The sequence below is a fragment of the Anopheles merus genome, chromosome 3R, assembly GCF_017562075.2.
Source record: "Anopheles merus strain MAF chromosome 3R, AmerM5.1, whole genome shotgun sequence".
Taxonomy (NCBI): domain Eukaryota; kingdom Metazoa; phylum Arthropoda; class Insecta; order Diptera; family Culicidae; genus Anopheles; species Anopheles merus.
In genome coordinates, this window is record NC_054084.1 from 45,479,403 (window position 1) to 45,491,519 (window position 12,117).

The 12,117-nt window shown below is 48.0% G+C and overlaps 3 protein-coding genes across 3 annotated transcripts; 2 read left to right on the plus strand and 1 right to left on the minus strand.

Moving 5' to 3' along the window:
• LOC121597735 (cullin-associated NEDD8-dissociated protein 1) lies at positions 1 to 6,465 on the plus strand. The gene is made up of 9 exons (XM_041923752.1): positions 1 to 249; positions 500 to 601; positions 1,146 to 1,315; positions 1,542 to 2,208; positions 2,282 to 2,540; positions 2,615 to 4,016; positions 4,111 to 5,000; positions 5,092 to 5,238; positions 5,359 to 6,465. Exons 2-9 carry the CDS (start codon positions 566 to 568, stop codon positions 5,502 to 5,504), a joined length of 3,717 nt encoding a protein of 1,238 aa, XP_041779686.1. The 5' UTR covers positions 1 to 249; positions 500 to 565; the 3' UTR covers positions 5,505 to 6,465.
• An 883-nt stretch (positions 6,466 to 7,348) lies between these two features.
• On the minus strand, positions 7,349 to 9,120 carry LOC121597737. The gene is made up of 3 exons (XM_041923754.1): positions 8,928 to 9,120; positions 8,431 to 8,501; positions 7,349 to 8,363 (listed from the first exon to the last, which is right to left on the minus strand). The coding sequence occupies exon 3, from the start codon at positions 8,333 to 8,335 to the stop codon at positions 7,550 to 7,552; it is 786 nt and encodes a 261-aa protein (XP_041779688.1). The 5' UTR covers positions 8,336 to 8,363; positions 8,431 to 8,501; positions 8,928 to 9,120; the 3' UTR covers positions 7,349 to 7,549.
• Positions 9,121 to 9,428: 308 nt separating this feature from the next.
• LOC121597736 (translation factor GUF1 homolog, mitochondrial) lies at positions 9,429 to 12,069 on the plus strand. The gene is made up of 3 exons (XM_041923753.1): positions 9,429 to 9,642; positions 9,711 to 11,484; positions 11,555 to 12,069. The coding sequence occupies exons 1-3, from the start codon at positions 9,590 to 9,592 to the stop codon at positions 11,678 to 11,680; spliced, it is 1,953 nt and encodes a 650-aa protein (XP_041779687.1). The 5' UTR covers positions 9,429 to 9,589; the 3' UTR covers positions 11,681 to 12,069.
• The last annotated feature ends 48 nt before the right edge of the window (positions 12,070 to 12,117 follow it).

Genomic DNA, 12,117 nt, shown 5'->3' on the forward strand with positions numbered 1-12,117 from the left:
TTGAAACCGTACATGTGTGTGTGTTGTTGAGAGAATCAGCAAGATCAGCAAGTGTAGAAAAAAATCTTGAGCAAAACGCTGTCCTGTTTCTCAATTTCCATTGTCCATCAGAAGAAAATTTTGCAATCGCGAATAGACCTAACTTGCATTCGCAAACTGTACAATTTTGAGTTGCCGTCACAGGTCACGACTAGCCGAAGCAGCGAGTGCCGTGTGCTTCGTGCCGTTCTCCGCTGCTCCCGTTTCGGTGTATGTGCAAATGTCAAATTGATTTCGGGAATCAGCAGCAAAACTTTTCTTCGTGGTCCAACAAATCGACCTCTGCTCGTGGTGCAAATCACGCGTATTTGTCGCCAAAGAAAAGAATTAGCTGTAGCGTACCGATACATCATTGCGACGTCCTTAAGGACACGGCAACAAAATATCGCACCTTTTCGTACCAGTTTCTCATCAAAGTGTCATCGTGTTTTACGTTGCGTGTGTGTGTTTTTTTCGGCAGCCACAACAACAATTTCCTGTTGGATTATTAGAACCAGTGTAGCACTAGCGGCAGCAACTCATCAGAATGGCGTCGTATCAGATAGCGAATTTGCTGGAGAAGGTGAATATATTCATATTTTGAATAAGCTACTGACATTATTGCCCGAAGAGTCCCAAAACCCCGGAACATCCGGCCCCCGTTCTCCTTCCACCGTCTGCCGCATACAGAAAAAAACAATCAGCAGGCCTCAATTCGTGTCGTGTGTCTCCGTCAAGAATCGTTGGCTCGCAGTAGTAAAATGTGCGCGTATCAAGAAGTGTTCGATCTGTATCGACGAAAGCGGAAAGTCCTTCAGACGAGAAGAAACATTCGCAGCTATCCTTCCGCGTGTGTGTATGTGTGCGCTATTTTCTTTTGTTGGCAAAAGCATTGACAGCTTACAGAGCCGCAATGAGATTACAAAATCCTACTAGCAACCCCCTCCAAATCTATTGATCCCATGGAGATGATGCTTCATCATGTAGCAAACATCAACAAACATTGCTCTCCGAAATGCTAAAAATCATCCCAGCAGGCTATGTGCGATCTTTTTGGATTGTTTGCATCTTACTAATTATTTTTGACTATGATTTCCCCGCCCCCGTGCCGGCTCCTGCGCCACCAGATGACGTCCAATGATAAGGACTTTCGCTTTATGGCGACCAACGATCTGATGACGGAGCTACAAAAGGACAGCATCAAGCTCGACGATGAATCGGAGAAGAAAGTCGTCCGTATGGTGCTTCGCTTGTTGGAGGACAAGAACGGCGAGGTGCAGAATCTTGCGGTTAAATGGTACGTGTGCATTTATCGCGTCGTTTGCCAACTGTTGAGGTTATGTTGTTGCTTGCGACCCTGTATGTGTATTTGCAAATCATCAAAACAATCCCTTCCGCGATTGGCAAACATACCGACATTGGCAACGGGGAAACAGAATGAAATGCGAAACGCATTTCATAATTCCCTAATGCTTGCATGCTGCTAGGTCAAAATGAAAGATTATTTTTTATTATTGTTGCAGCCTGGGACCGTTGGTAAACAAAGTGAAGGAAAATCAGGTGGAAACGATTGTGGATCTGCTGTGCGCCAACATGGTGTCGAACAACGAACAGCTGCGTGACATCTCGAGCATCGGTCTGAAGACGGTCATATCGGAGCTGCCACAGTCGTCCAACTCGCTCGTGCCGAACGTTTGCCAGCGCATCACCGGCAAGCTGAGCGTGGCGATCGAGAAGGAGGACGTTTCTGTGCAGCTCGAAGCGTTGGACATACTGTCGGATCTGCTGTCGCGCTTCGGCGATCTGCTGGTACCGTTCCACGAGCTCATCCTGAAGGCGCTCGTGCCGCAGCTCGGTTCCGCCCGGCAGGCCGTCCGGAAGCGCACGATTGTTGCGCTGTCCCACCTGTTGACCACCTGTAACAACAACGCGTACAACAAGGTGATCGAACATTTGCTCGACGGGCTGGAGAAGCCGCAAAATCCCGGCACGATTCGGACCTACATCCAGTGTTTGGCTGCGATCTGCCGGCAGGCCGGCCATCGGCTGTGCAACCACATCGAGCGCGTCATGTTTCTGCTCAATCAGTACAGCTTGCGGGATGACGACGAGTTGCGCGAGTTCTGTCTGCAGGCGTGTGAAGCGTTTGTGCAGCGCTGTCCGGAAGCGATCATGCCGCATATTCCGACGGTAGGTGACCTCAAACGCGCTGCTTTAGCATAAGCAAACTGTGCTAATTTGTGCTCATTGTATACCCAAACAGATCGTTGATCTTTGCCTAAAGTACATCACGTACGATCCAAACTACAACTACGAGGCAGATGATGGCGAGGGTGGCAACTCAATGGAGATGGAAGACGACGATGAAATTGATAGCGAGGAGTACAGCGATGACGACGATATGAGCTGGAAGGTGCGTCGATCGGCCGCCAAATGCTTGGAGTCGGTCATCTCCACCCGTCACGAGCTGTTGGAGGAATTCTACAAAACCCTTTCGCCGGCACTTATCGCACGCTTCAAAGGTAACGTAAACTGAACTATCATCACCATTTTGTTTTCGATTTAACTTTTCGCTGCTGTTTTTTAAACTCTCCAGAGCGCGAAGAAAACGTCAAGTCCGACATATTCCACGCGTACATCGCGCTGCTTAAATCGACCCGCCCCATGGGCGATGATATCGGGCACGATCCCGACTCGATGGAGCAAATTCCTGGCCCGATCAGCATGCTGACCGATCAGGTACCGACGATCGTGAAAGCGGTTCAGCCGCTCATGCGCGAAAAGTCGGTGAAAACGCGCCAGGATTGCTTCCTGCTATTGCGCGAACTGTTGAACGCACTGCCCGGGGCACTTTCGAACCATATCGATCAGCTAATGAGTGGTATCCACTACTCGCTGAATGACAAAAACTCAACCTCCAACATGAAAATCGACGCCCTCGGGTTCGTTTACTGTATGCTGGTTGGGCACAATCCGCAGGTGTTCCATGCGCACATACAGCTGCTCGTTCCGCTCGTCGTGAATGCGGTTTTCGATCCGTTCTACAAGATCGCCACCGAAGCACTGCTCGTGCTGCAGCAGCTGGTGAAGGTGATCCGGCCTGTCGACGTGCAGACAACGTTTGATTTTACGCCGTACGTGAGTCAGCTGTACACCAGCACGCTGCAGAAACTTCGCTCGCCCGAGGTTGACCAGGAGGTGAAGGAACGGGCGATCGCCTGTATGGGCCAGATCATTGCCAATATGGGCGATGTGCTGCAGACGGAGCTGGTCACCTGTTTGCCACTGTTCATGGAGCGTTTGCGGAACGAGGTGACGCGATTAAGCTCGGTCAAAGCACTGACCATGATCGCGGCGTCACCGCTGCGCGTCAATCTAAGCCCGATCATCGGCGAGGTTATACCGGTGCTGGGGTCGTTCCTGCGCAAAAATCAACGTGCGCTGAAGCTCAACTCGCTCACCCTGCTGGATACGCTCGTGACGCACTACAGTCAATTCCTGGACCCGAAGCTGCTGCGCGGTGCCGTGGGAGAAGTGCCCCCGCTGCTGAGCGAATCGGACTTGCACGTGGCACAGCTTTCGCTCGTGCTGCTTACTTCCGTGGCCCGCCAGCAACCGGAGGCACTGGTTGGGGTGCACGAGCAGATTTTGCAGGAAGTGATGACGCTGGTGCGCTCACCGCTGCTGCAAGGTACGGCACTGAACTGTACGCTGAAGCTGTTCCAGGCGCTTGTGCAAGCGCAACTGCCGGGGCTGAGCTACCGCCATCTGCTAGGGATGCTGATGAATCCCGTATACAATCAGCAGCAGCACGGTGGCAGCCCACTGCACAAGCAGGCGTACCATTCGCTGGCAAAGTGCATTGCCGCACTGACTCTGCAGGTGCCAAACGAGGCACTGACGGTGGCAGGAGAGTTTTTGCGCGAAATCCAGAACCGTCGCAATGATTCGCACCTTATGTTCTACTTGCTGACGATTGGAGAAATTGGCCGTCACTTGTAAGTTGCGGGAAGCACTCGAACAGCACTTTAAATGTTTTTTTTTTTTTGTTATTGAGTAATTAATGAATTATTTTTCCACTCCCACTTCCAGCAATTTGCACACGATCGACACACTAGCACAAACGATCCTGAACTGTTTCTCGGCGTCGTCCGAGGACGTGAAGGGTGCCGCAAGCCATGCGCTCGGTGCAATCGCCGTCGGCAATCTCAATCACTATCTGCCCTTCATACTGAACGAGATCGAGGCACAGCCGAAACGTCAATATCTGCTCCTGCATTCATTGAAGGAGTTAATTTCGTCGCTGTCCACCAGTAAGGCCGGCCTGGAGCAGCTGCTCCCGTCCGTACCGTCGATCTGGACGCAGCTCTTCAAACACTGCGAATGCTCGGAAGAAGGCTCCCGCAACGTGGTTGCCGAATGTCTCGGTAAGCTGGTGCTGGTGAACCCCGAGGAGCTGCTCCCGCGGCTCCAAATGGCGCTGCAAAGCGAGAGCGCCCTGATGCGCACCGCCGTCGTATCGGCGATCAAGTTCACCATCTCCGATCAGCCACAGCCGATCGATCCGCTGCTGAGGCAATGTATTGGCCAGTTCCTGTTCGCGCTGCAGGATCCGGAACCGTCGGTGCGGCGTGTGGCACTTGTTGCGTTCAACTCGGCCGTGCACAACAAGCCCAGCTTGGTGCGCGATCTGCTGCCCGAGCTACTGCCCCAGCTGTACTCGGAGACGAAGGTGAAGAAGGAGCTGATCCGGGAGGTGGAAATGGGCCCGTTCAAACACACCGTGGACGATGGGCTCGACATCCGGAAAGCGGCGTTCGAGTGTATGTACACGCTGCTGGAGCAGGGTCTCGATCGCGTAGACATTATGCAGTTTCTCGAGCACGTGCAGGCGGGATTGCGCGATCACTACGATATTAAGATGCTCACTTATCTTATGACGGCTCGGCTGGCGGCACTCTGTCCGAATGCGGTCCTGCAAAGTACGTATTGTGGGGTGACGGATAAGCGTTCCCTCGTCGTCAAACAGCTGTATTTCAGGTGTAACGTATTTTCTTTTTTACTTTCTATCAGAACTCGATCAGTTCGTAGAGCCGCTGCGTGCTACCTGTACACTGAAGGTGAAGGCCAACTCGGTGAAGCAGGAGTACGAAAAGCAGGATGAATTGAAAAGATCTGCACTACGCGCCGTCGCCGCACTGCTGCAAATTCCCAAGGCTGGTGAGTAGTAGGACTTTCTGGTGCAACCACTTTGTCTGATCTTATTATTAATTATTAATCCTTCTTTATTCATCTCATTACACGTCTCTTCTTTACCCTTTCCGCACATCGCACGAGCAGATAAAAACATATACTTGGCGGAGTTTTTGATTCTGATCCGCAGTTCATCCGAGCTACAGCCGCTGCTCGAATCGGTACAGAAGGACTCATCCGGACAATCGAACAACAGTATCGATGGACGAGATACGTCTATGGATCAAAGCTAGGTGGAAAGGACAAAGAAGCGCAAGGTGGATGATGATGGTGGTGAACACAAGTAGTCAGAACGCAAGCATAACCCATCTCGCTGTTGATCGTTGAAACGTCGATCGATAACCGTTTCATGCCATGATTGCTGCCCCTGCATCCCTACTCGCCTACCATCTCCATCCTTCCCTTGTAGTGTGCAGTTGCATGCACAGTCGTCCCGCGTAGTATGTAGCCGGAGTGGAATTAGACGAAGATGCCGTGGACTCCCCCGGGATGATCCTCTATGTAATGTCCAACACAACGTACGAGCGATCTAACAAATGCAAACAAAAACATTGATGTAGGACGGTAAGAAACATACACACAGTAAGCAGAATTTCCACCAGCGAAGGAGTAAATAGGGATTCGGCAAGGAAAGCACACGACCAGGCTTCGGTAAAATGCGTTCTGTTTTTCATTTCCGGCGTTATACATTGTTTCAAAAGTGAGGCTTATAATGTGAACGATTGAAACTCCGAACGTATGTGGAGGGTTTGTAAGGATGAGAAGATACTAACAAATTCCAATGTGAGATCGATACCCCTTCCCGTTAATAGTTGGTTCTTGTTTTGTATCACTTTTTAAGTCTTTTTTTTATTTTTCTCCTGCGTTACACATTTTGTTTTTACGTAAACAACGGCAAACAATATACGTACGTCTGCACTTTGTCGGATGCGGATTTATATACTCATGGTCGGAACTGAGCAAATTCCGAAACGACATCCACAACAACATCATCTCCATCCGAAGTAGCGATCACCAATGGCGGCACGAGATCCCGTACGAACGGTACGAACAGAACCGATTCTGATTGACGGCTCGAGCACGAGTCCGACTATTTGAAAGGAGAATGAAATTGAGGAAAATTATGGAAGGAGAATGAGAATGAACATGATAATGTAAACACTATGAATAAATGAACAAATTTAATTGACAGCATATTTGTTTTAAATTGTTGTTCATTCTATTCCGAATAACAGGTTGTAGGTGAGTAACATTCAGCTAGAGAAAAGTTATTCGGGATGTAACATAAAGTGCATAAGATTTTGTCAGAGGAGAAGTAGATTCGTTTGGAAAGAGATAAATGATAGTGATTAGTGGTGGGTCATACGATTCACTTCACGACCCGACCCGGAGTCGGGTGCCAGCCAGTCGAAATCGATTCCGACCCGTGGGTGCAGCGGGTGCGTAAGGTCGGAGTCGGAATCAAATCCGACCCGGGGGTGCAACGAGTTGGGGCGACCCGAGTGATGAGTAGGTGCGAGAAACCATAAGCGACTCCGACCCGTTGGTGCAGCGAGTTTGGGTCGGGTCGGTCCAAGGTGGGTTCATTCCGAGTTCGGGCCGGGTGCAGTCGGATTAAACCTATCTTGACTCGACCCGACTCGAACTCTACACCAACGGGTCGGAGTCACTTATGCTTTCTCGCACCTACTCATCAGTCGGGTCGACCCGAACTTGCTGCACCCGCGGTTCGGAAGGAACCCACCATGTCCGACCCGACCGAAACTCGTTACAAAAAAGGGTCGGAGTCGCTTATGCTTTCTTGCACCTACCGGAGTGCTGCACCTCCAAAAAGAGGGAGCCATTATCCGGCACAGTGAGTGAATGAGTTGAAACTAAAAAATGTGACTAATTTAGAGATTCTAACATGGGAGGCCCTGTCCATGCAGAGCTTGTTTCCAAGATGAGCTATAAGAAAACCTAAAGCATTCAATTTACTGTTAGGTTGCTGTATTTAAAAACTCAAACAATATAAATGTGAAATCACATAGGGTAACTGTACCAGTTTTCGGCAGGATAACTTAAAACTCAAACCATACAAATGTGACTTCAGATATCATGTATTTCATTATATAATTCAGATAGTAGATCTTCAATTAATAACAAAAAACAACGGAAAAGTAAATATGTTTAACATTCTAATTCATATTCGTCAGATTCAAATTCAAATTCTCAGAAAAACCTCTATTATCAAACTTAATACAGTTAATTCTTAACAGATTTCGGTCCGGTCAGAAATTCACTCGATCATAGCAAGAAAACAACGATATTCATCATCAAACCAATCCTTCCCAAAATTGACATTATTCATTCGTTTCGGAAATCCTTCCGGCGAATGGTCTAATTTACTCTTAATTAGTATATCGACTACTGCCAGCATGTCACACTGCAGCACACCGATCAGGTCTAATGCGTTCAGGACGTCTTCCAGTCGTACTCTGATCTGCTTTATCTCCCTATCTAGAGAATGCATGATCGTTTTGGTAATCACTAGCAGTTTTATAGAAAACAAATCGTTGGGAGGTGAATCAGGTAAATAGGAATCGACGGTTTTCACATATTCTACAAACTTTGTATTAAGATACTTCATGCTTTTGCCCAAAGCCCGCAGGTCAACATTGTGACATACCAAATCGCAAGTAAAAAGCGCTAATCTAATGCTGTTCAAGTACGTCAATGTGAAAGGTTTGGCGGCATTACCTTGCATCAGCATAGCATCGTGCAAAAATGAAAGGTTAGCGAACGCCTCACCATATTTTGTCAATATCCAATCTAGCTTCCTGATAACGCAATGCAATGGTTCTTCAAGATCAGCTAACTTCTCAAACAACATGGCCAGGTTTTTGTGCAGCGGTACTAACGCCGGTTGCTGCGATTCCTCGCACGAATGTGCCGGTGGAAGCTGAGCGGATGGCTTTGCATTGATCTTAGTAACCAAGCTCGTTGATGCAACTGGGTCGTGCACGTCGCCGTACACCATGTCCACCTGGACACATTTATCGACAAACCTTACCGGTGATGCCATTGCACTGAGGCCAGACAAACAAGCAGCACTAAAAGACGGAAATGCGAAAAAAAAAGTTAGATCTGTGCCTGAGGAATATAACGATATGCCTTTACCTTGCAAACGAAATCGTAAAAGTTGAGTTTTAAAATTCACTAAAATCTGCAAAACTCATATAACACTAAAGCTGAAACAAAGAAAGAACATTGCATGTCATTACACAAAATAACGATGTCGTCAACGACGTTCTAACGATTGTTAAAAAGTTCCTTAAAACGACCGCTCCAAAAATCGACGATAGCGAGAAGAGTTCCTCACCTCGTGTAGGAAGGACACTAATACTAAGACATGCTCGCAAAGGACGGTCGAAAATGAATCGGTTCTGAGAAACTACAGTGGACTCAACATGATTTCAGCAAGAATTAAGATAATGGATCATCCACGTAACTCATCAATTCTGTTCTAAGAGCAAGGTGCGGATTTGACCATATTATTCTGTAATTATCATACTTGAATGATTTCTTAAGATCAACGATGAGTAGTTGTGCACTATGAAATCATTTCTAAAGGACAGAGCGACAGATACGTTGCGGTAAATTTGGGAAACACATACCTACAGTAGTTGATTGGCCTTTTCCAGGCATGGGGAACTTTAATGATCATACACCACACCACATTCACAGTAGTGTGAAGTTTATTCGAGTTCTCTGCTATTCTTTCTTGAATCTCCTTGTGTATGAACGCACGTAGTCCTGCGAACCGGCAATACAGAATGAGCGCACAGTTCCACAAATATTTTCACAATACCGGCGACTAACGATATTTACAGCTTCAAAAGAATCCTCCCAGGTCACACAATCATGTCTCAGCAGCCATATTGCACTGTCAGCTTGACAGTCGATGAACAAAATGGCACATGATTTGATAGTAAAATAAATGTGGCTAAACAATATAAATAAAATAAGTTACTTCAACGCCAACAAACAATCGGTTCATCAATTACACTTTTTAATTAAAGGTAACTCCTATTTCTTATTTGTTTCGAGGCAAAATGTGTTCTCTTCGTTTCCTGTCTAATGTTTGCTTTGCAACGTTCTGTCATCGTTTGTTGCTCCAACAAAGTTGTTGTTATTATTGCCATGTGATTTTGACACTACATTGCTTGAACAAAATCGTATTGTTGTCGCCGGTGGTTGTGTAATTTCGGGTTGTAAATATTGTATTTTTTGGTTCTTAGTTTTGCTCCTATTCCCATAAAGCTAGCATGTACAAACAATGGGTTTAACAAAGTTTCGCACACTCTACACGCTGTACAGTGCACATTATCGGTAAGGCTGCAGCCATGCACATTGCGCAAACAAGGTAAACAAGCCCGGATTTATTCATCTAACCGCAGGAGAAGGGTCTTGGACAGTGTTCAGCATAGCAGCTTCCACACCACACCCGCCCGACTGTCGGATGATATCGAATACGATGAGATACCGGTGTCGCGGATACGCAACTTCAGCATCATAGCCCACGTTGACCATGGGAAGAGTACGCTTGCCGACCGGTTGCTCGAAATGACCGGCACGATAGCGAAACATTCGGGCAATAAGCAAGTGCTGGACAGTTTGCAGGTTGAGAAGGAGCGCGGCATCACCGTAAAGGCACAGACGGCCTCACTGATCTATCAGCATGCGGGTCAGCCCTACCTTTTGAATCTGATCGACACACCGGGTCATGTGGATTTCTCGAACGAGGTGTCCCGATCGTTGGCCGCCTGTAATGGCGTTATATTGCTAGTGGATGCGAATCAAGGTGTGCAGGCACAAACCGTGGCCAACTACCATCTCGCCCGCTCGAAGCAGCTCGTCATCGTGCCAGTGCTGAACAAGATCGATCTGAAGAACGCCCGCCCTGAAGCGGTATGCAACGAGCTGCTGACGCTGTTCGACATCGATCCCGACGACGTGCTGAAAGTTTCGGCCAAGGTGGGCACGGGTTGCGATGAGGTACTGGCTAGCATCGTGAACCGACTGCCTGCTCCGGGAGCGAATCGGGACACGGACTTCCGGGGGCTAATATTTGACAGCTGGTTCGACAAGTATCGGGGTGCACTGAACCTTATCTACGTGAGTGATGGTGAAATCCGCACCGGCCAGGAGATCGCATCATGCCACACGGGTAAAGCGTACGAGGTGAAAAGTTTAGCACTGCTGCGACCGGACGAATGTAAAGTGGACCGGCTGGTGGCGGGGCAGGTGGGTCTGCTCGGGTGCAACATGCGAACCAGCAAAGAGTCACACATCGGGGATACGTTGTACCTGAGGAAAAACAAAACGTGTGTCCCGTTGCCAGGCTTCAAGCCCCAGCAGCCGATGGTATTTGCGGGCGTTTATCCACCGGACCAAACACAGCATCCTGTCCTGAAGAGTGCAATCGAAAAGCTGGTGCTGAATGATTCTGCCGTTACCGTTGCGCCGGACTCTAGCCCAGCGCTTGGGCAAGGCTGGCGGCTCGGTTTTCTGGGCCTATTGCATCTGGATGTGTTCAGTCAGCGGTTGCAACAGGAGTACGACGCCGAACCAGTACTGACGGCACCATCGGTGACGTACAAAATCAAGCTAAAAGGCACCAAAGCGGTCGCGGCGCACGGTGGCAACGAAACGGTGTACATCAGCAATCCGGCCCTGCTTCCCGATCGGACGATGGTGGAAGAGTACTACGAACCGTACGTGCTGGGGACAATTATTGCACCGACCGAGTGCGTCGGAGCCATTATCGGGCTGTGTGTCGAGCGTCGGGCAGTTCAGAAAACGTCGCTCAATATCGATAACGAGCGCATCATGACTACGTACCTGATGCCGCTAAACGAGATCGTGCTGGATTTTCACGATCAGCTAAAATCGGTCAGCTCCGGATACGCAAGCTTCGATTACGAAGATCACGGATACGTCGAGACAAGCATCGTCCGGATGGATGTACTGCTGAATGGGCAGCTGGTAGAGGAACTGTGCACCATCACGCACACCAGCAAGGCCCAAAACCATGCGAGGGACTTGGTGGTGAAGCTGAAGGAGCTGATCCCGCGACAGATGGTGCAGATCGCTATACAGGCGGTGGTGGGGGGAAAGGTTTTGGCGCGCGAGACTATAAAAGCCTATCGAAAGGATGTGACCGCTAAATTGGTAAGCCTTGCCCGAGGATTGACTGTTTTGACGATTAATAATTTGAGTTGTTATTTTATTCCATTGACAGTATGGAGGAGATGTTACCAGACGGATGAAACTACTCAAGCAGCAATCTGAAGGAAAGAAGAAAATGAGATCGATTGCTAACATCAATGTTCCACGCGATACATTCATAAATGTACTGAAACGATAAGTAATGATAATGAGTGTTGGGTCGAGTTGAAGAACATCCGAAACAAATAGATAGCAAATAGATCTTATTGTTAATTAGGTATTGAGGTAGAACACCTGCTACATTTGGTACATTTTAATCGTTTTCATTCATTGTTGGTACATTTTGATCGCTCATTATGGGTGTCCGTGGCTTGTAAAACCAAAACCTATGTCATCGTAAGAATGTTTTTAGAAGGAACCATTATCCCATTTGGTCGCTAATAAACCTTTATTTTGTATCCTGAATGCTTTTTCAATGTAAATTCGTTAAAACTCCTCAATGCAAGTTGCAGCGATTTTCAACTTCATACATTCCCGTTTTTCACTTTTTTGTTATTGTTGCTAAAACTGAGTACAGCATATGCCTGTATTGTATTGTTGTGCATGGTTTATTTGATCACTGATCAATCATCTTGC